Source organism: Myxocyprinus asiaticus, chromosome 6 (assembly GCF_019703515.2).
Source record: "Myxocyprinus asiaticus isolate MX2 ecotype Aquarium Trade chromosome 6, UBuf_Myxa_2, whole genome shotgun sequence".
Lineage (NCBI taxonomy): Eukaryota > Metazoa > Chordata > Actinopteri > Cypriniformes > Catostomidae > Myxocyprinus > Myxocyprinus asiaticus.
The window spans coordinates 50,173,529-50,195,720 of record NC_059349.1 but is presented as its reverse complement, the minus strand read 5'-3'; the positions used below and the strand labels follow the sequence as shown (position 1 = coordinate 50,195,720).

General features: G+C 38.5%; 1 protein-coding gene across 4 annotated transcripts in view; it reads right to left on the bottom strand.

The window, feature by feature from the left end:
- Positions 1-4,239: 4,239 nt before the first annotated feature.
- Positions 4,240-22,192, bottom strand: part of adcyap1r1a (adenylate cyclase activating polypeptide 1a (pituitary) receptor type I) — a 62,081-nt gene continuing 44,128 nt past the window's right edge. For 2 of the 4 annotated variants that reach the window (XM_051701707.1, XM_051701709.1), the window contains 3 exons: positions 21,080-21,209; positions 15,685-15,726; positions 4,240-9,921 (listed from right to left, as the gene is read on the bottom strand). In XM_051701707.1, coding sequence (XP_051557667.1) covers positions 9,697-9,921; positions 15,685-15,726; positions 21,080-21,209 — 397 coding nt within the window. In that variant the 3' untranslated portion in view covers positions 4,240-9,696. The remainder of the gene's footprint in view (positions 9,922-15,684; positions 15,727-21,079; positions 21,210-22,192) is intronic. The other 2 variants (XM_051701708.1, XM_051701710.1) reach the window with 1 other exon arrangement.

The window sequence follows — 22,192 nt, the reverse complement described above, 5'->3', positions numbered from 1 at the left end:
GGTTGCACATCATTGAAAACAATTATAGCACTCATTATGTTTACTGTTTAGGGTAAAGTTGTTATTTTTTCTGTTTCTTTGTTTTTTAGCCATTTCGTTCTTCCAGTTTAAACACTAAACATTAAGCAACGACATAAAATATGAGGTATATGCGTAAACTCTATATTGTAATTGGTATTAGAGTACGCAATTATGTCATTCGATTCTGAGCGTTTCGCCACATTATTCATGAGAAGGAATGCTTCCATCCAATCATTGCACTGCCTCATGCATGAGCTCACATTACAGCGGAGAATTGAAAATCATATGCGGGACGTGACAGCGTTTCCTGACCGGCGCAAGTTCAACAGCACATGCGGAAAAGATACAAGAGCGGACTTCTATACTAAACAAAGTGGAGAGATCGGAATCACTCATCAGAGTGGACTACAGTCGATAACAGGACCGGAGCCAGCATGTTTTGTTGACCGAAGTTCTGCTTCTCAAGCGCTCCAAACATTTGTTTAGAGATGCACACACATTCCATCTCATCTTCTCCGTATGTCTGATTATGGACATGATAACGTGATGGCTTATTCAGAAACAGAAGACAATGATGAAAATCAAAAATTCAAAGTCATGTCAACTCTCTTTTTGGTTTGCTTTACATCATGCGAAAGTTACAGGGATTTAGGCCTACAGGGTTTACCAGCGTTCTGTTGTCAAGACAATGAAGTTTAAATACTGGATAGCAGGCAAAGTTAGTAAGCAATTTTATCACACTAGAGTCATGTTAACCCATATTACGTTTAAGTATTGCGACTGTACTTTTGAAACAGTGTGTAGTTAATGTTTTGTGTATTGGACCTGTTTACTTTGATTATGTGCCTTGCTGAATAAGATTTTTTTTTTTTTTCTTAAAAAAGAGGATTGAGTCGAAATTATGTTCTGTGGTAATGCCCTGATAGCACAGGTACATCACCCATACTATATAAGACATATGTCAGTAAGTATGTCTCGGATGTCAATAAGACATTCAGCAGATGAATTTGAGACGTCTATGATTTAGAATGTTTGTAAATCAGATCTTTTTAAGATGTTTAGCAGATTGTGATGCTTTCCGGATGAAAAGATCTAAAACAGATATCTTGGAGTAAGTCTGCTATCTGGGTCAACATTATTCTACAAACACTGTCAATATACACTGGTGGCAAAAGTTTGGAATAATGTACAGATTTTGCTGTTTCGGAAGGAAATTGGTACTTTTATTCACCAAAGTGGCGTTCAACTGATCACAAAGTATAGTCAGGACATTACTGATGTAAAAAACAGCACCATCACTATTTAAAAAAAATCATTTTTGATCAAATCTAGACAGGCCCCATTTCCAGCAGCCATCACTCCAACACCTTATCCTTGAGTAATCATGTTAAATTGCTAATTTGGTACTAGAAAATCACTTGCCATTATATCAAACACAAGTGAAAGCTATTTGGTTCATTAAATGAAGCTTAACATTGTCTTTGTGTTTGTCTTAACATGTCTTAAGGTCAATATTAGGTAAAAAATGGCAAAAAAGAAACAGCTTTCTCTAGAAACTTGTCAGTCAATCATTGTTTTGAGGAATGAAGGCTATACAATGCTTGAAATTGCCAAAAATAAAACAGAAAATTTCATGCCTAGGTGTACACTACAGTCTTCAAAGACAAAGGACAACTGGCTCTAACAAGGACAGAAAGAGATGTGGAAGGCCAGATGTACAACTAAACAAGAGGATAAGTACATCAGAGTCTCTAGTTTGAGAAACAGATGCCTCACATGTCCTCAGCAGACAGCTTCATTGAATTCTACCCGCTCAACACCAGTTTCATGTACAACAGTAAAGAGAAGACTCAGGGGTGCAGGCCTTATGGGAAGAATTGCAAAGAAAAAGCCACTTTTGAAACAGAAAAAACTAAAAGAAAAGGTTAGAGTGGGCAAAGAAACACAGACATTGGACAACAGATAATTGGAAAAGAGTGTTATGGATTTTAACCCTATTGAGCTTTTTGTGGGATCAGCTGGACTGTAAGGTGCGTGAGAAGTGCCCGACAAGACAGCCACATCTATGGCAAGTGCTACAGGAAGTGTGGGGTGAATCTGGAGTATCTGGACAAACTGACAGCTAGAATGCCAAGGATCTGCAAAGCTGTCATTGCTGCACATGGAGGATTTTTTGATGAAAACTCTTTGAAGTAGTTTAAGAAGTTCTGGGGGAAAAAATTCAAATTGTAATAGTAATTTTTCACGTTATTAATGTCCTGACTATACATTGTGATCAGCTGAATGCCACTTTTTGTGAATAAAAGTTCCAATTTCCATAAGAGCAAAATCTGTACATTATTCCAAACTTTTGGAGTGCAGTTTAATGCTGTCTTCATGTGCTATCTGAATTATTGTAAATACAAGTTTCCCACTTGGAAGTTGCGCATGAACGACCCCTCAGTTCGTAATTACGAATGTGAAACTCTCAGATCATTTTGAAACCCGAGTTTCCAAGTTGGGAGGAGATGTAAACTTCCAACATGGCAGAGGAGAGGACAGTTTCTGTAAAGAATGATAGGTTTTATTCATTTTTCTAAACACAGCAAATTGTTAGCGCTTACCATTTCGGTCATATACATTTATGTACTGTATATCAGCAACCATTTAATGCATGTAAATTTTCACACCATGAAAATAGCTTGTATTTGACCAAAATTCCATTATCGTCAAAGCTAACCGAGTTACACTGTATGTATTATGGTGTCAAAATAAAAGTTCCTCAAGAAAAATGCATTCCTGAACCTGGCTTCATCCATATTTCCTAGTGATGGGATGAGATATCAAATTTAGATATATCACAAACCAAAAAAACTCTATAATTTGAAATTTGTAACATTGTTTTCTGTCCATGTGATAAATGAAATGACCCGTCAAACATCATAATCTCTCTATTGCTTGATTTTACCCCCTTGTGGGCTTTTTTCGACACTGTTTACAAGATTCACACAAGGTCCTTAAAGTGCTTGAATTTAGCTTTTTGACATTTAAGAACTGGAATACCTGGAAAATTGCCTTGTTTTGATGAAAAGTGCTTGAGGTTAAAGCGGATCGTTTCCTCCGTGTAATGTGTGTCCATCAAAGATGAGTCGCACTCCACTTTTGTTGAATAATGTGTTAATATCCTTTCTGTTCTTTACAGTCAGATAAAAAAGTAAATATAAATATTTATTTTAATCTCACATGGCATGGATGTGCTAAAGAAACTGAGAGATTCTGGTGAATGTTCGCTGAACCGGAACACTGTGAGGTGCTCGTTGAACTCTTAAAGTGACGATAACTTTTTAGCGTTTCTTTTACAAATGAATGTAAACTCAATGTTATGATTTGTAAATTGTACACATTATTTCAAACAGTAATAGCTCATATCATTATTATACAGTATATACAGTTTCATGATATTAAATTAATTAATATAATATAAATTTTTACAAAGTTCAATTTAGATTATAATAATTATGACAAACAAATTATTAAAAAAATAAATATACACTTTCACATACTTTCTGTTCAGTTCTGTTGTGCTGCACTTGATCAGCCTGAATGTAGCCCACTATTTATGAAAGCTTATTTAGAGAAATGTATATGACAAACTCTTATTATATAAACTTTGAGCATTTATATTGTGTATTAAAGAACTTTATATTGATGAGAAATTATAATGTGCATTTTACTCAAACATTTTTCAGAAAGTATTTTATTTTCTGTAATATTTTGTAATTTAAGTGTTATTATATCGATTCGAGATTATATTGAATCGTGAACCTCATATCATATATCAAACCGAATCGTGAGATAACCATATCGTCCCATTCCTAATGTTTCCTGTTCTTTTCGACAACAAACCACTTGATTGCAACGTACTTGTACTGTTAATACCACTTCAGAAGTGGAAAGTAGGATAATTCCGATAGCACATGCAGACATCATAACTTGTTTTAAACCCGAAAAATTCCTTGTAAGAATATCAATGGATTTATATTAGTTCTCTAAGCAGTCCTGGTTTTGGTGGCAATGCCTACTTTCTCTTTATTATCAAAAGTTCTAACAAAATATCAGAATCTTTGATTTGCAAACTGTTCTATCGATAGTGAGAGTGATTGAATTGTTGTGCTTGACCCCCTCCCGCTCCCCCTTAACACCCACTACCTTCCCACCTTTTAACATTTTCCAACCCCATTACATGACTCTTTTTTTAAAAGTCTGTGGTGTAAATTAGCTGCTTTTCCACTATCGGGCCAGTGCGAGCCAGGGCTATTAACTGGCCAACTGAGGCCAAGAGCCTCTGACCTCGAGCCGCAAGACCAAAATCGATCTGCGTTCCCACCATCGGGCCAATAACTTCTGCCAATGTCACACACCCCGCCCATTTCAGAAGCAAGAGGGCAGTGCCGGTCTTACCCCATTTGGCACCCTAGGTGAGACCCTTCATTCCTTGTATAGCATTAATGAAACTATGGACAAAAAACATATTGACACCTTTTCACATTACACAGCACAAGATGAAGTTTATCAAAGTTATCTTATCTTTCTCAAAAGCCCCACGCTCGTGATTCAATGGCCGTGTTCACAATGGCATACTATCCATACTCCACTCGCTGTTTTTGCCAAACACAGATATAACAGAAACAATAAGTGTAATATGGTAGTAAGGCATTTAGTACACGGCCTATATATTCCATGGGTGCCACAACACGTTATTGGAACACACAGGGTGCATTTTGTTTGACACAGATTGCACACATGCAAAAATGGTCTCGGTAGATCGGCGCACCGAAGCGATGCCGCACTAGGCACTCACCTATGTCGCCTAATGGGTTGACCGGCCCTGCAAGAGGGAAGCTCAAGCGGAGGTATCATGTTATCTATTTATTTAGAATATTGATTTTATATCGAATGTAAACAGCAAGTTAAGTTAATGTTGATAACTCGCCGACTGTAACTGCCATGGGGTCCCAAGTGGTCTCTCCACTAACAGCGGGACGTTGTCCCAGCAAAATGTTATGAAATTTCACTGAACCATGGAAAGTAATTTCTTTGTGCATCGCTTTGTCTATTGGGCTTTTTAATGGATTTGTACTGTGCCCGCATTTAAAAAAAAAGTTTCCCGAACCTGTACTGTTGTACGCTGGATACACAACCTGGGAAGTTCGGCGAAACTCCGCCTTTGACATTGAACATGCCTCATTCCCCGGTTGGCCTTGTTTGGCCCAAGGGTAATCAGCAGGTCAAAGGCCATTGGCCCCGAGAAAGCCCAGAGTAGGCTTGATGAATTCCCGGAAGTGACAGTGGGAACACAACTGGCCCTGGCACGCGCTAGCACAGCCAAATTTGGCCCGATAATGGAAACACGGCTAATGACTGGTGCTAAACTGAACTAGGGGTTTTCATGACACTTTAAATTCTGCAATTTTTCCCATCTGGTACAGCTTCTCTCTCAATAGCTCTCATCCCCTACTACAAGAATATGGGAGACACGATTATTCCAAAACACACATAAATGAAAAATCTGAAGAAATTCAAGAATTGTTTTTCAAGAATGAAACTCAAACACGTACAAAAATGTTCGCATGTCAAACAAAGACATTATCTCTACATCAAAGAAGGCAGCTTTACAGAGCGGCAGAGCAGAATGTACAATACAGTTGTGTTACATTCAGTTTAAAAGAGTTAGCCACAATATGACCAGATCTCAAAGACACAATGAAACATTTCAGACCTACACAGCACAAAACACAAAAGAGAGTTAAAATGCTTTCAAATTCAAAATCATCTTCCCTCTACAGCTCTCAAATTTACGATCAAATAAAAATAAAGCGCCATCTATTGGCAGGTGGATGTATTACAAGCACATTTCCACAGCACGTTTGTAACAGCTTTGAGACATGGTCGTTACCTTCTGAGCACTCACACTCAGAATGACAGCTGGTGTTAAGAACATAGAAAGCAGCAAAAATCTCTCTTTTTTTCATGCAGAAATATCAAGAAATAGCCACAGGATGAGGATGGCCCTTTCGTTACTATATCTAAACACATATTTAGCTCCATGTCTTTATGGTCACGTGATCCAAGCCACATTTGAAACACCAGACAGTGAATTCTGTCTGTTTCACAATTTATTCCTATAGACAAGTTCACGATCACTGAGAGCTTGTTCGAGATAATTAATATTTACAGGTTGACTGAAATAATAATAATAATAAAATGAGAAAGGTCAAACAATTATACAAAAAACCTTTTGTCATTACCAGTAGCCACCATGGCATATTTAAAGGTGAAGTGTGTAATTTCTGCACCACTAGCTTCACCAAACAGAATTGCAGCCCTACTGGGTCGATATAACAACACTGGCTCAACCAATAGTGTGACTTTGGGGTGCGGCTACCTGTTTCTCTAACCAATGGCAGAAGAGGGAAGTGTTCCGAGCTTGTTTGAAATGCAATCCTGTTTGGTGCCACTAGTAGCACAGAATTCACACATTTCATCTTTAAATTAATAAAATCTCAGATATGTATTACATAAAAGATAAAAAAAAAATTTAATAACCATCTCGCCTCCATATGATATACTAGGCCTAACTACTATGAGCAGCAACAAAAGCATATACATATTGCATTTTAAAACTGGCAACTTCATATTCACAGAATGACAACTGTTAAAGTTTTACATCAAGGTTTGGGACTTCATAGTGACTGAAAGTGCAGCTGATATAAAGAGAGAATGCTGGTACATCCATCATTTACTGGCACATGTACATCTTTAACGTACATTGAGAAATCACACTCTAGAACTTCACACCAGTTAATAATTACTGCACTAGAGATAAACAACAACTTTTGCAGAGACTGTTTCACTTTGTACATTGATGCACATTGTTCTCATGATAAAAAAAAAAGTTAAATATGAAACTTGGTCTCACTGAAGCATGTTACTATACCAATATTTTTGCAAAATGATTTTTACGTGGCTCGTTGTATGTGTTGCACCAGTTTCCTGCTGAAATGAACACTAGAGGCACTACAACAAAACACTTTTATTCGCTTTCACACAAATCAAAAAACGTCAGATTTACAGTTCATAATCAAACTGTTTCAGTCCTATTCCTCACATGATGCTAACTTATGACTAGTACTGTCAGCCAGTTTTTTAATCGTGATTAATCGCATCATTTTTTGTAGTTAATTGCGATTAATCGCAGATTAATTGCTGAAATTTGACACTATATAAATTTATTGTCTTGTCAAAATGTATTTATTTCCATCTTAGGAAGAAAACAAAACAATACGTACCAATATAATGATTTATTAACATTGTCTTAACCAAGCCTTCCACAATATAAACATAGAAATACACTAAAATAGCACCAATTCAAGTCACATCAAACGTTTCCCAAAGCCTAAGTGGGAGTTTGACTAATTGAAAGAACTAGTCCCCACATAGGTTGTATATTCTTTGCAATGGGCACTAAAACTCTTAAACTCTCATCATCCACAATATTAATCTGCCAGTAATAATTCCTACAGCAATTGTGAAGCTGCGTTGATGATTCGCGTCAGGGTGTCAACGCCAGCATCAAGCACCGCTTTGAACTCACCATGCACCTTACACAGGCTGAAAAATACTTGATTTCTGTCACAAGTCCCATCTGGACTTGTTTTGTACATCAAATAGCGCTAAGACATTTCACCTCAGAACTGCCACGATACGTGTAATGAACCACATAACATCATTTTGCAAATATGTTGCCATAGTCATGTAATTTTCATGAGATCAGGCTCAAAATATGCAGCACTGAGTGATGTAAGAACTATTAATGATTGTCATTCGGTGGCGATGCAGTAAATTTGGTTGGATTAATAAACTGACATCAAAGTTTGTACGTGTAAAGGGTTGGGGGTTAACTGTCGCTCTCCTAGCATTAAAATTCAGCCAAAAATGAAAATTCTGTCCCTCATGTTCCAGACTTGTAGGATTTTCCTTCAATCTGTGGAACATAAAATTATACTTTTATATGGTGCTTTTTGAAGCTTGACAGACCCTGGTCACTGTCTATGTTCATTGTAAAAAAAAACAGTGTTGGTTTGGAACAACACAAGGGTGAGTAAATGATGACAGAATTTTAATTTTTGGGTAAACTATTCCTTTACACATTCACATTTCACTCAAATGTCTCTTTTTTTCTGTCACAGTTAAACATCTCAGCCCTAAAATGCATTTGAAATGCACCTGATAGTAAAGTAATGGCATTTATTTGAATACAGTGTTTCAAAGCTATAGATATTATTGTATATAAATCAAAGATTTATTGGTAGATCAGAATTAAAAACTTCCTTAAATATTGAATTTGTTAATCTAAATCACTAATAATAACTAAATTAATACTGTATGGCACTGTTTGTTTAGAATCCATTAAAGCTATCTTTGTGACCAACGGGCACTTTATAATAAATCCCTCGTAATCCTATTTTTTTACTCAAGTTATTAGAGTACATTAAAATCCTTGATTTGTTTATATTGGTTCTGAATCGTTATGCATGTCTCATTTGCATAACGAGAAGTACATTACATTGGCCTCCAAAAGACAAAGGCTAAAATTTAAACATAAAACCATAATAACATTTACATGTAATCTAAATTCATGAGTCACTCATTAGTTTTAATATTGTTGACATACTCTGTACTTACGGCTGATTGTAAAAAAATATGTTTTACAATCTCTCTGTAGAGAAGGTTGAATCAAATACACAGCATTTGTTCGAGCAACACTAAATCTGGACATTTTCTTTTTGTAATGTATATTTGATAAACACAGTATCTTGCAGGTAAATCTATATTATATATATACCATATTTTGGCACTTTATATTACTGTATTATATTTTGCTTGATCTTTTCATTGACATAACACTGAAATGCAACCAGTTTGACATTTTAAAGAAATGTTCTGGGTTCAAAACAAGTTTAGCTCAATCAACAGCATTTGTGGCATAATACTGATTAGCAAAAAAATATTTTCTGTGGTAATCAACATTATGCTACAAATGCTTTCAATTGATGTATTGAACCCGGAACATCCATTTACTGCCTTAGCATTACACTAGTACACAAGTAAAGCAATGTGCTATCAGTTTGACAGAAATTTGTAGTTTTAAGGGCACAATGTTTAGGCATGTATGACATGTTTTAGTGGCATATCACTATATTCTAACCACAAACATTTCACATTCTCTATGGCTCATAATGTGATGTGAAAAATTCACTTAAATCTTTGCTGCGACCTCATTTTGGCAACTAGGTGAACTTTTCTGCATTATTATTGGCCATTATTAAAAAGAGATAAAAGAACATTATTTTAAGCTTGTATTGTTGTTTTCTCAAAAGATTAATTAGAAAGCCTCGATAAAGTTACTTTATTTTCAAAAACTTAATCTTAACTTTCCTTAGCATGAACTCACAATAGTTTTGGCAGTCTATGTGAATCCCTGGATGAATTGTTTTGACCAATTTTAAATACTATCCCGAGGTCTCATTAATAATTTATATAGTTTCTAATCGTGATTGGTTGGCCCTACTGCAGGTGAAGAGGGTGAATTGAAGGGTGGGGTTTTAGGAACGGACTGGCTGAGAAGTGGGCCAATCAGACGTTCAGGTGGGCAGGTTCAGGTTGACCGTCTCTGCCAGCGGGCTGGACATGCGTATCTGTGAGCTGCTCTTGCTGAGGATGGATAGCTGCGTCCCCCCGTTCACCCCACTGCTCGCTAGTGAAGGGTGACGTTGCTGCTTCAGGTCCACAGCAAAGTACCTGTTCACCGTCCAGCTCCTCCATTTCCTCTTTATCTCCGACTGCACCTTTAGGGAGAAACTTGAAAAGGTCATTTTTTAATGTACTCAGCTGTAAAGGTGCGTTTTTCCCCAGTCCACTCTCCCCAGTCCTAAACAGGCAAAACGCGACACATTTCTTGCATCGTTTATATATGTATAGTATACAGAAAAACTATATTTTTGGGGAGGTTTCTGTTGTTTTTGATAAAACAACATTTCAGCTTTCAAATGATGAGGTCTGTTAAGTAATTCAAACATTAAAAATGCAATTCACATAAAAAATACTTTAGTAAAACTCAGCTATGATTAACGTGTTTTCAAAGTCAATTTGATATTTTGTGTGTGACAGTTACAATAAATAATTAATAATATGTAACTTATATCATAATATATTTTTAAAATTGAAATAATATATAATAATAAATGGATGATTAAATAAATAAAAGTCTCATTAAAAGCTGAAATGTTGGCACAAGTAGATTTAAATAATCTTTTATTATAATTATTTTAATTAAAAAGTGAAAAACATTTGGTAGCAGGTAGCATGTTGTCAGGTAACAAAAAGGACCCCTTTAAACCATCATGACTGTGTAAAATATTACAACCTCAGTTCCAAAAAAGTTAGGAGAGTATGAAAAATGCTAATAAAAACAAAAAGGAGTGATTTGTACAGTAAATTATATTCACCCTTTGCTATATTGAAAGCACTACAGCTACACATTATATGATGTTTTACCTTGTGAATTTCATTGTTTTGTTTTTTAATGTACAGTCATTTCAAATCAGATGACTGCAACATGCTCCAAGAAAGTTGAGACAGGGGCAATTTAAGACTAATAACAATTTGATGAGTTAAAATAACAAGGCGATGTGAAACAGGAGATTTTAAAAAGGTGAGGCAATGATGTCATAGTATATAAGGAGCCTCCAAAAACATCCTGGTTACTTTCGTAACCTCTGTTCCCTGATGGAGGGAACGAGATGTTGTGTCGATGTAGTGAAACCCCAAACACCTCTGCTTTTTGAAAAAAGGACAATGGGAATTGGTGAGTGGAATTGCATGCCACTCCCCCGGACATACGGGTATAAAAGAAGCTGGTATGCAACCACTCATTCAGGTTTTGTGCTGAGGAGCCGAGGCAAGGTCCCGGCCATTTCAGCGGGTAGTTCAGTGTTGTGGCAAGAGGGACACAAAGTCTCATTCCCTTCATCAGGGAACGGAGGTTACGAAAGTAACCAGGACTTTCCCTATCTGTCACTCACTCGATGTTGTGTCAATGTAATGACACTAGGGGTCCCTATACAAAACGCCACAACTAGCTGAACTGTGTTACGGGGACTGGCGGTGCGAGATGGGCAGACCGCTGTGTGCCTCGTAGCCAGCACACCAGGCCATCACATAACCTCCCCCAACACTCTTATGAGCGTCGAAGGGTCCTTTGGGAACAAGTCGACTGCCCAACAAATAGGGACAGGCTAGCCCAGCCGTGGCCTCTTTTCCTCTTTTTTCTCCCCAAAAAGAGTGGAATTTGTTAACCGCCTGGGGGCCATAAATGTCTACGTTGGGGGGGTGTCACTCACAAGGGGAAGACACCACAGAGACCATACCCCACCCAGAGAAGGGGGGGGGTATTTTGAGTGAAAATATGTCACATGGTCTTACCGAGTCATGTGGAGAAGTCGCATGGTAGGTCCCACCCGAGGGGGGAGGAGTTTCTACAAACATGGTGTCCTGGGGCAGAGGGGCCTCTGCCCAAAGAAGACGCAGTTTACCGACAGGGAAACGATTTAGCGGAAGATATCACATGGGGTCACCCACAGGGAACCAGCACATGTGGAGCACCTACCCCAGTACAGGGCCTAATTAGCACACGTACTGGGCCGGCAGTGAGTTTCTCCGCAAATTCGTCTGCCACAGGGCTAAGGAGGAAAGTTATCCAGGGATCACAGCTTGTGAACACGACTGGGGGTCAAAAGCTCACGTCTTCACCTCAAGGGAGACTTACCTGCTCGTACCTGACAATACACGGGATGAAACCGGCTCAACCTGGAGAACCTCGCAAAGGTGTTGGGTGTTGCCCAGCCCATTGCTCTGCAGACGTCTTCCAAAGAGGCACCACTGGTCAGGGCCCAGGAGGCTGCTACACTCCTAGTAGAGTGGGCTCGTAACCCCACGGGGGGCGGCACGTCCTGAGCGTGATATGCCATCACGATGGTGTCAACGATCCAGTGGGCCCGGTTGGCCCGGTCGGCCCGGTCGGGGTCTCAGGATCACGTGAGAGTAACCCGGACTGAACTCCAGGCATGATTCGCTGACAGAGAACGCCTGCAGCTCCCCTACCCTCTTGATGGAACTGAGCGCAGTCAGGAGGGCAGTCTTCAAAGAGAGTGCCTTAAGCTCAACTGGCTCCAGGGGCTCAAAGGGAGCTCCCCGTAGACCCTGAAGGACTACAGAGAGGTCCCGTGTGGGGATTAGGTGCGGTCTGGAGGGATTCATCCTCATAGAGCCTCTCAGGAAACTGATAATCAAGTTGTGCTTTCCCAAATACTTACCATCCACTGCATCGTGATGTGCCATGCATATCTGGGGGTCTTTGCGACAGGGAGAACACCACCTAGCGAACAGATGTCACTTCAAGGCATACAGGCGCCTCGTAGAGGGAGCCCTAGCCTGAGTGATTGTGTCTACCACCGCGGGTGTTAAGGCCACTTAGGTCTTCCGTGTCCCATCCAAGGGCCAGTCGTGGAGATTCCAGAGGTCTGGTCATGGGTGCCAGATGTTGCCTCGTCCCTGAGAAAGAAGGTCCTTCCTCAGGGGAATTCGCTAGGGGGGGCTGTCGTGAGGAGCGTGAGGTCCGAGAACCACATCTTGGTGGGCCAGTAGAGTGCTACTAGGACCACCTGCTCCTCATCCTCCCTGACCTTGCACAGGGTCTGTGCAAGTAGGCTCACTGGGGGAAATGCATATTTGCATAATCCCGGGGGCCAGCTGTGTGCCAGTGCGTCTATACCGAGGGGTGCCTTGGTCAGGGCTTACCAAAGCGGGCAGTGGGAGGATTCCCGGGAAGCAAACAGGTCTACCTGTGCTCGACCGAATCGACTCCAAATCAGCTGGACCACCTGGGGGTGGAGTCTCCACTCTCCCCTGAGCGTAGCCTGTCATGACAGCACGTCCGCCGCGGTGTTGAGGTTGCCCGGGATGTGAGTGGCTTGCAGTGACTTGAGGCGCTGCAGACCCCAGAGGAGGAGACAGTGGGCGAGTTGTGACATGCAACGGGAGCGTAGACCACCTTGACGGTTGATGTACACTACCGTCGCTGTGTTGTCTGTGCGGACCAACACGTGCTTGCCCTGGATCAACGGCCGGAACCTCCGTAGGGCGAGCAGTACTGCCAACAACTCGATGCAGTTGATGTGCTAAAACAGCCGCGGGCCAGTCCAGGAGCCGGCGGCTGGGTGCCCCAGCCCGTCTTGGAGGCATCTGTCGTAACCACGACGTGCCTGGAGACCTGCTCTAGGGGAACCCCTGCCCGTAGAAATGCAAGGTCAGTCTGAAGGGCTGAAGAGGCGGTGACAGATCGGCATGATGACCACGCGATGTGTCCTGCGGTGCCATGCCCATCTCGGGACTCGAGTCTGAAGCTAGTGCTGAAGTGGTCTCATATGCATCTACCCGAGCAGTGTGGCCACCGCTGAGGATGGCATATGCCCCAGGAGCCACTGGCCCATTGGCCTTTTTTCAAAAAGCAGAGGTGTTTGGGGCTCCCAAGAGTGACCCCTAGTGTCACTACATCGACACAACGTAGAGTGAGTGACAGATAGGGAACAGCCTAGTCCTTCACGAGCAAGGATCGTTCAAGACTTGTCAATTTGCCAACAGATGCTTCTGCAAATAATCCAGCACTTTGAGAACAATGTTTGGTAGTCAACACCATTCGCCGCTGCATCCACAGATGCAAGTTAAGACTTTACTATGCAAAGCAGAAGCCATACATCAACACTGTCCAGAAGCGCTGCCGACTTCTCTGGGCTCGGTCTCATCTTAGATGGAAAGTAGAACAGTGGATCTGTGTTTTTTGGTCTGATGAGACCACATTTCAAATAGTTTTTGAAAAACAAAGCCGTTGTGTTCTCTGGGCCAAAGAGGAAAAGGAACATCCAAGCTGTTATTAGCATCAGGTCCAAAAGCCAGTGTCTGTATGTGCCAGGGGTGTGTCAGTGCCCATGGCATGGGTAACACACACATCTGTGTGGGCACCATTAATGCAGCCAAATATGTAATAACTTTGGAGCAGCATATACTGCCATCCAGCACCATCTTTTCCAGGGACGTCCTGGAAATTTCAGCAGGACAACTTCAAACCACATACTGGCCGAATAAGCAGAAGTTCAGGTGCTAGACTGGCCTGCCTGCAGTCTTGACCATCTCCAATTGTGAATGTGTGGTGCATTATGAAGCACACAATCCAGCAACAAAGACCCCATTCAACTGTGCAGCTGAAGATCTGCATAATGGATGAATGGGGGAAAATTCCACTTTCTAAACTTAACAAACTTGTGTCTTCAGTGCCCAAATGCTTAATAAGTGTTATTAGAAGAAATGGTGATGTTTCACAGTGGTGAACACTCGACTGTCTCAACTTTTTTGGAGCGTGTTCTAATCATCTGATTTGAAATTACTGTACATTTAAAAAAACAAACAAACAATGAAATTCACAAGGTAAAACATCAAATAATGTAGCAAAGTGTGAATATAATTTACAAATCACTCCTTTTTGTTTTTATTAGCATTTTCATACTGTCCCAAATCACCTTGAAATATATGATTGAAAACGTTTTTTAAAATTAATAGTTAAGTTGTGTACAAAGTTTTTCTTGGTCACACCACTAGAGACTTTTACATCATTATTTATAGTATTTATTTATTCAGAAAATTATATAAAATGATTAATAAAAATGTATGAAACCAACATGGACACAAAGATTACATTTCTACAAATATAACACATTTTAAATGAGATTTTTTAAAGATTTTACATTTTTTTATAATCTCAGACAATCTTATTTTTCAATGGCCCCTATATATAGCTATCATTATTATAATTATTAATTACATTTTTATAGAAAAGTTGTAATTATGTCATATATTGGTAACATATTTTAATGTCGATAAAATATATAACTTATATTTATTTCATATTTTGATTTATTTTTCTGTGAAGCACTTTGAATTATCATTGTGTATGAAATGTGCTATATAAATAACCTTGCCTTGCAAATTTTATATTCATTACTGCATCGTAAATGTGTATCTTTAACCTCACATCATTTAAACAAGTGTAGTTAATGACTGATTTCATGAACGTTCAGGAAACACTGGTCCACGGTGAAAGCAAAATACTGCACGCAGCAACAAAATCACAGCCAATAAGGATATAAATTATGTTTAATTCTGGACCAATAAGATTGTGCTGTGGGTGGGGCTACCCAGTTCAATGTGACAAAAATTTAAAAAAGAAGACAACAACAAACAATCCACAAAATGTCTGGCCACACCTGTTTAGGACAAAGCATTACAGTCTTTTTTACTCCTTGGTTGTAACTAGAATTAACTTTTCTTCAATTTTTTTTTTTTTGTTTTTTTTTTTTTTTTGGAGAGTTAGGCCTACTATTAAATTGGAGAGTCTTGATTTAATGTATTATAAGCAAATTCAACATTCTAGAAAATCTATCAAATTAATTTAAAAAACAAATTGATTCCATGAATTTGAACTACAAAGAATATCAAAACAAAATCTCTTACCTCTCCATTCAGAAAGCAGTACAGGACGGCCACCACAAACCCCTGTGAAGAGTTCAAGTGAAGATTTGGTTAGTAAGCAGCCAGTGATCTGATTAAGATCAAAGCCACATAACACTGAACATGTCTCACCTCACATTTTGTTAGAGATTATTTTTAATGTACACTGGAGTTTTTTAATATATACCCACCGGACAAAATGTGAAACCTTGTGATCAGCCTCACTGTCTACTGCAGCTACCTTCAAAGACTGCACACACAGTTGATTCCAATAGAGTCGTTAGCTTAGCATGTTGCTAAGCTAACACATTTTACAGACAGAAGTGTAAAACACATTAAATGATCTTTATCAAAAGTTGTACACTTGCAAAACACATGCAAGTACTGCCATTTTCTTGTTCTATAAATGTTATTTTATGTATTAAGTAGGAATATCCCACATCCGAATTTAAGTGGAACATAGCATTACCAGCCTGATCTAGTTACTATTCGTAGCAACTGTATTTGTGCGTAACATTTAAAAGTACATTTTTGTACATTTGGACAGATGCTGAAATGTATAATACAAATACAAAGTAAACTATTTTATGAATATACAGCTTTAGAAACGTTAAAACATGCTTTGAATCCTTCATATATAAATATATTTGTTTAGTTACTTTATTACTACTTTAAAGATATTTCAGATCACTTAACCCCACACTACCCCTAAACCTATCCACTTTTCAACTTAATACAGTGAAAATAATTGTAGTTACAATATATTATTTTATAGAAAACTTTGAGCTGCTAATCCTACCTATACCCCTAAACCAAACCCTAACCATTTTATAATATAAAACAATGCAGGCAGAAAAATGCAATCACAATGAATTATTGCAAAAAATGGCAAATGGCAAACGATGATGTGCAGCATTCTAAGTGCTCTGACGGCATACAATAGCTTTGCTTGAAGTCAAAGAGTGGACTTTAAGTTGTTAAATATTCTCCTTGTGAAGGTGCTGTCATATCTCATTCAAAAATATACATCACACGGAATATAGCACTTTTTGTTGTAACGCTTATTGAGGCGGCATTTTTTAAATGTTTAACCCTTTAATGCATACATCGGATCTTTAGTGACCAGGGAACTCATTCCACCCCCTGTACCACATCTATATTTTGGAGTTATGTCCATGCCTCTTTAGTGTTCCTCATCCGTTCTCTTCTCAATAGTAAAAAAAAAAAAAGAAGGCAAAATTGCAACAAAAAAAAAATAAACAAATAATAATAATCATATATATATATATATATATATATATATATATATATATATATATATATATATATATATATATATACACACAATTTAATAGCCGCTTAATTACCAAAAGTGTATAGAAATGTGTAATAGTGTCGTATTACAATTTTTCTCAATCACTTTGGCTCAATTCTCGAATGAGAATTATTTGTTTTCAAAACAATAAGTTCAAATCTCTGAACAATTAATTTCTTGTTCACACCAGATTTGAATTCCAGCATGGGAGGCGGGTGCGCTAACAAGGAGGCTAAAGGCTACAGTCCCTAGTGTCAGTCGCTAGTGCACCTCTTGAGGTCAGGAGAGTGAGGTTTATACACATTGCAGAGCTATCTATCAGCTGGCCACCGTTACACTCACCCCTCTAAACCTCACTCCCATCCGGGTCACGACACCATTGTGACACTCCTGTTCTACCCGCTCCGTACGGGACACAAACCGGCGTCTCCGGCATGGGAGGCAGGTGCGCTAACAAGGAGGCTAAAGGCTACAGCCTCTAGCTTCAGTCGCTAGTGCACCTCTTGAGGTCAGGAGAGTGAGGTTTATACACATTGCACAGCTATCTATCAGCTGGCCACCGTTACACTCACCCCTCTAAACCTCACTCCCATCCGGTTAATGGCACCATTGTGACACTCCTGTTCTACCCGCTCCATAGGGGACTCGAACCGGTGTCTCCGGCATGGGAGGCGGGTGCGCTAACAAGGAGGCTAAAGGCTACAGCCTCTAGTGTCAGTCGCTAGTGCACCTCTTGAGGTCAGGAGAGTGAGGTTTATACACATTGCACAGCTATCTAACAGTTGGCCACCATTACACTCCCCCCCCAAACCTCACTCCCATCCGGGTCACGGCACCATTGTGACGCTCCTGTTCAACCTGCTCTGTACAGGACTCGAACTGGCATCTCCGGCATGGGAGGCGGGTGTGCTAACAAGGAGGCTAAAGGCTACAGCCCCTAGCATCAGTTGCTAGTGCACCTCTTGTTACGTAGTGTGAGAAGGTACAGTTTATTGTTGTTTTACCTACCGCAGGTTTTTTCATAGTTACAGGTTTTTTTTTTTTTTGTTTGTTTGTTTTTTTTGGCATGGATGTCATTTTGTGGCAATTTTCTGTTCACTATATATGACTTTGCATGTAAGAAATGTGTGAAAATGGACATGCAAATTTGAATTTTCTGTTTACATGTAACACATTGCTACAAAAATAAATGTAAAATAAATGTATCCTTTTTCTGTGTACTACAGTATTGTACAGTATTGACTTTTCCCAGTAAAATTTAACCTACAGTTGAAATCGTTATCTAAAAAGCACAGAGTGATACACAATAACATTCAGCTAGACAAAACTGACATTCTTGTATAGTACAGTAAGCAGTCAGTGTCAACAAAAATGTAGAACAAAAATGAAATTTGTATATAACAAACATTTCCAGGGTTGACTGCCATGGTGAAAAAACATCGAAACAATTTGACCAGTACGGCTCACAATGACAAACAAACTTTTCATTTTGGTGGCATTGGCCAATTTACTGACACAATAACTAGGTTTTGAAGCATGAATTAAATGTTTTGGGTTAGTTACTACATTTTGCAGACATGCATTAGAGTTGCGATGTCCCATACATCAAAACTTACATGATGTCCCATACAACAGTTGTGACAATTGCACTTACAGTTTAGAGAATGTACAGACTGTTCAAAAAATGAGCCAAAGCGATTGAGAAAAACTGTAAATCAGATTTCACATCTAAATAAGTTTACTATCACAGAATATATATTTCTTTGTTGATTAAAATAAGATTGAGTACTATATTCATACAAATGACAACTATATCACATTGATTTTCTCTGTGACAATGGTGAATTATCGGTATTCAATATGCATGTTCACATCAATATTTTACATGCTATTTCTTACTCAAGGTGATGCTGATGTGTCAGTGATTGACTTGATTTACTTATGACATTGTTATTTGACAAAGAAGCAACATGGAAGTAAACTATAGCAACACATGAACAGCATGATTTGGCTATTGTCATTTGGGTGAACCACAGAAATTATGTAAGTTGTGCATCTATTTAGACTTAAAAAGTGAATTGAGAAAATACATATGTGTAGCTTGTGTGTTATATGTAGCTCAATATGTGTTTGACAGCCATTTGCGTCTCATGTAATTTCAGTGTGGAAGTAATAAATCCTGTTCTATATTTGTTGCATCATCTCTTTGATACAGTATATGAAAAATAAAACGTAAAAACATATCAATTTGTCACTATCTGGGCATTTTGTAGATCCATTTCTGATAGATATATGTGCCGGGTTGCTATAGATTTGAGGTATGTTATAATGTTTGGCGAAACACCCATGCATTTAAGGGTTAAATGAGTGCAGGGCAAGATAGAGACAAAAATCACAGAAAAAATACTTACATTTGGGTCTGTTCCTCACACTAAGCTATCATATAGCTTCTGAATACTTGGATTACTGCACACGAATAGAATGGATTACTTTTATGGTTGTTTTATGGTGCTTTTTTGGTGAATTTCATGTTTTTGAGCCACAGCATACTATAAAAACTCTTTTTGTGTTCCACGGCAAACAAAATAAATATTTTAATCATTTTAATAATTATTTTAAAAGTTTAGTCCTGGTTAAAGTTATGGAATCCTTCTTAATAAATTTTATACAGTACCAGAAATCAAACAAAAAATAATTAACATTGTTATAATTACGGATGTCACAATACAGTTTTTTAGAGAACGAGTACCAAAACTTCCTTTTTGGTACTCACGATACCATTCCTGTTTATTTTGATTTTATCATCAAAATATGGTCTAAATAAATAAATACATTAAAACTGTAATCAAATGAAAACAGATCATTTAATTTTCAGCATACTATTGTATTCTTTTTTTTTTTTTTTATCAAATAAAGAACTTTTACACAGAACCTCACAGCACAATCCAAAATACAACACTGGAGTTATTTTTGTCAAATAAAGTGCTGCATATCAGTCTTTTTTTCAACATTTTCCTTTAAATTGATCTTTCATTTTGGCAAAAACGTTTATTTTTGTGTGAAGCCCTTTCAGTTTCTGTGTGTTATTGATGGTAGGTTCTCACCTCTGGAAAAGCAGGTTGCTACGTGACCCAGTGTGATTATTCAACCGCAAAAGGCTGATATTTCATTAAACAAATATGTAGTCTGTATGTGCTGCGCGCTACATAGTGAATTAGCGCCCTGCTCACAGTCATCTGCTACAAACAGAGTGCACAATGCTCACGATGGTGTTTTAGAGCTCCTTGGTAAATGCTACCGGCTTCACATTTACATTCAAACATTTTTCAAACAAGATCTATTTACTTTGAAGCGCGCAGCACATGCAAACTATATGTTTATCTCATTAAATTGCAGCCTTTGCAGTTTAATAATCACACTAGGACATGACGTGATTTAATTTGTGTGCTGAATGTTTATGTAATGATATTCGTACGTGAGATGGTATCGTTTATTTGGTATCGGAGCATTTTTAAGAGCATGAGTACGTGGCATCGGATAGATTCCAATACCATTATCGGTTTTGGGACATTCCTAATTATAAAGTCAAATTAGGTTAATGTGTCAAGTGTGTTAAATAAGTGTGATGGCATTGAACATTTAATTAATCTTACTGATTGTAAATACAATAGAGTCAACCAATGAATTTCTTCATTTTCTTGGATTCAATTAGGATTCTCAAACATTTGTACATATCTAAATTTGTTTATACATAAAATGGTTTACATTTTAGATTCTGTCAATATGTCAAAATTGTACGTTTCAGTGTCTCTGCAAATGTAAGCAAATGTGCAATGTTCATGTGCAAATTTTATGTAAGAATAGCTGCGAATACTCATGAGATAATGTTGGTAATACAATTTGGCCACAACAAAGTATCTTAATGGCAGCATAATTTTGCTGCCTACTGTCAGGATCTCACCTTTGATGCCAAAAAATACTGTTTAGGTAGGCTGTAAGTTTTGGAACAGAACAATGGTGTCCATGGAGGTGTTACTAAAACAAAGAGATAAAGTTGCTACTATGCAAATTGTAGTTCAGTACCTGAAAGGAGCCCAGGCCCAGCTCAAAGACCAGTCTCTCCCTCTTGCTGAAATCCTCAGGGGAGAAGGCAAACACAGTGTAATGGATTCCAAACAGAGGGATGAGGAGCAGGGTTGAACGCGCCAGACGCCTGTCAACACACAGCAAACACCAGAGTGTCAAACTGCTGGTTGATTCTCTCATAATGTCAACACACAGTTACTGTGATACACTGGAGATCAGAAGAAGAGAGATGATGTTAAGCGTCCTGCAAAATCACAGATGAGGTTGCCTTAATATCTCAGTTGTTTCTTCCAGGCAGCAATGAAACTGAATGGAGAGCAAATGGAGACTTTTGCTGAAGTTTATGGCAATCCTGCTCCAGTAATCTCACATGTGTCTCGTTGAGAGTTTCAGAAGATATCTCAACAATGTCTCAAACATTGATACCAAAGTCTGCAATCAAAAAGAGATTTTAATATGAACTCAGACATTTCTCATCAAATTCTTCCAAGACCAAATGATCTGAGCTATGCTATCTACATTAATTGTATAGCTCTCTATTCTCTTACAAGACTATATGTCAACAATTTTCTAGTTTGTGTCTATTTAAATTTTTTCAAAGGAATTTTAGGTAAAACATCTGAGACAAAGTTGATTCTTAGATAGAAAATAAATTAGATCTCCTGAGCAAGTCTCCTGAGTTATGAAACAGCAAGCTTTGAGCAGTAACGTTTTTTTATGTCCATGTCAACTACCCAATAAAGGATTTAGTTCTCATCAAGAAGTTAAAAAAAGCCCCATGGTCCTTTTAGAAATTCCTCCTACAAGTCAAGGCTGTAGGTGTTTTGGAACATAGTCACTGGTTCAAGCTGGTCCAAGCTGGTTAAAGTGGTCAACCAGCTGAACTACAAGCTGTTGGAGCCCTGGTTGAGCTGGTAGACCATTTTGAACCAGCAGCAAACCAGCTACCATGTTCCAAAATCCAGCTTGACCAACTTTACCTTTAAATGGATGGTTATTTTGTTAAACAATATTACATACCTCGGGTCTTTAGCAGCATGGCACATATATCTATCACAACTGGATCTACAAATGCCCTGATAGTGTCAAATGTTCAAATAATTTTCAAGA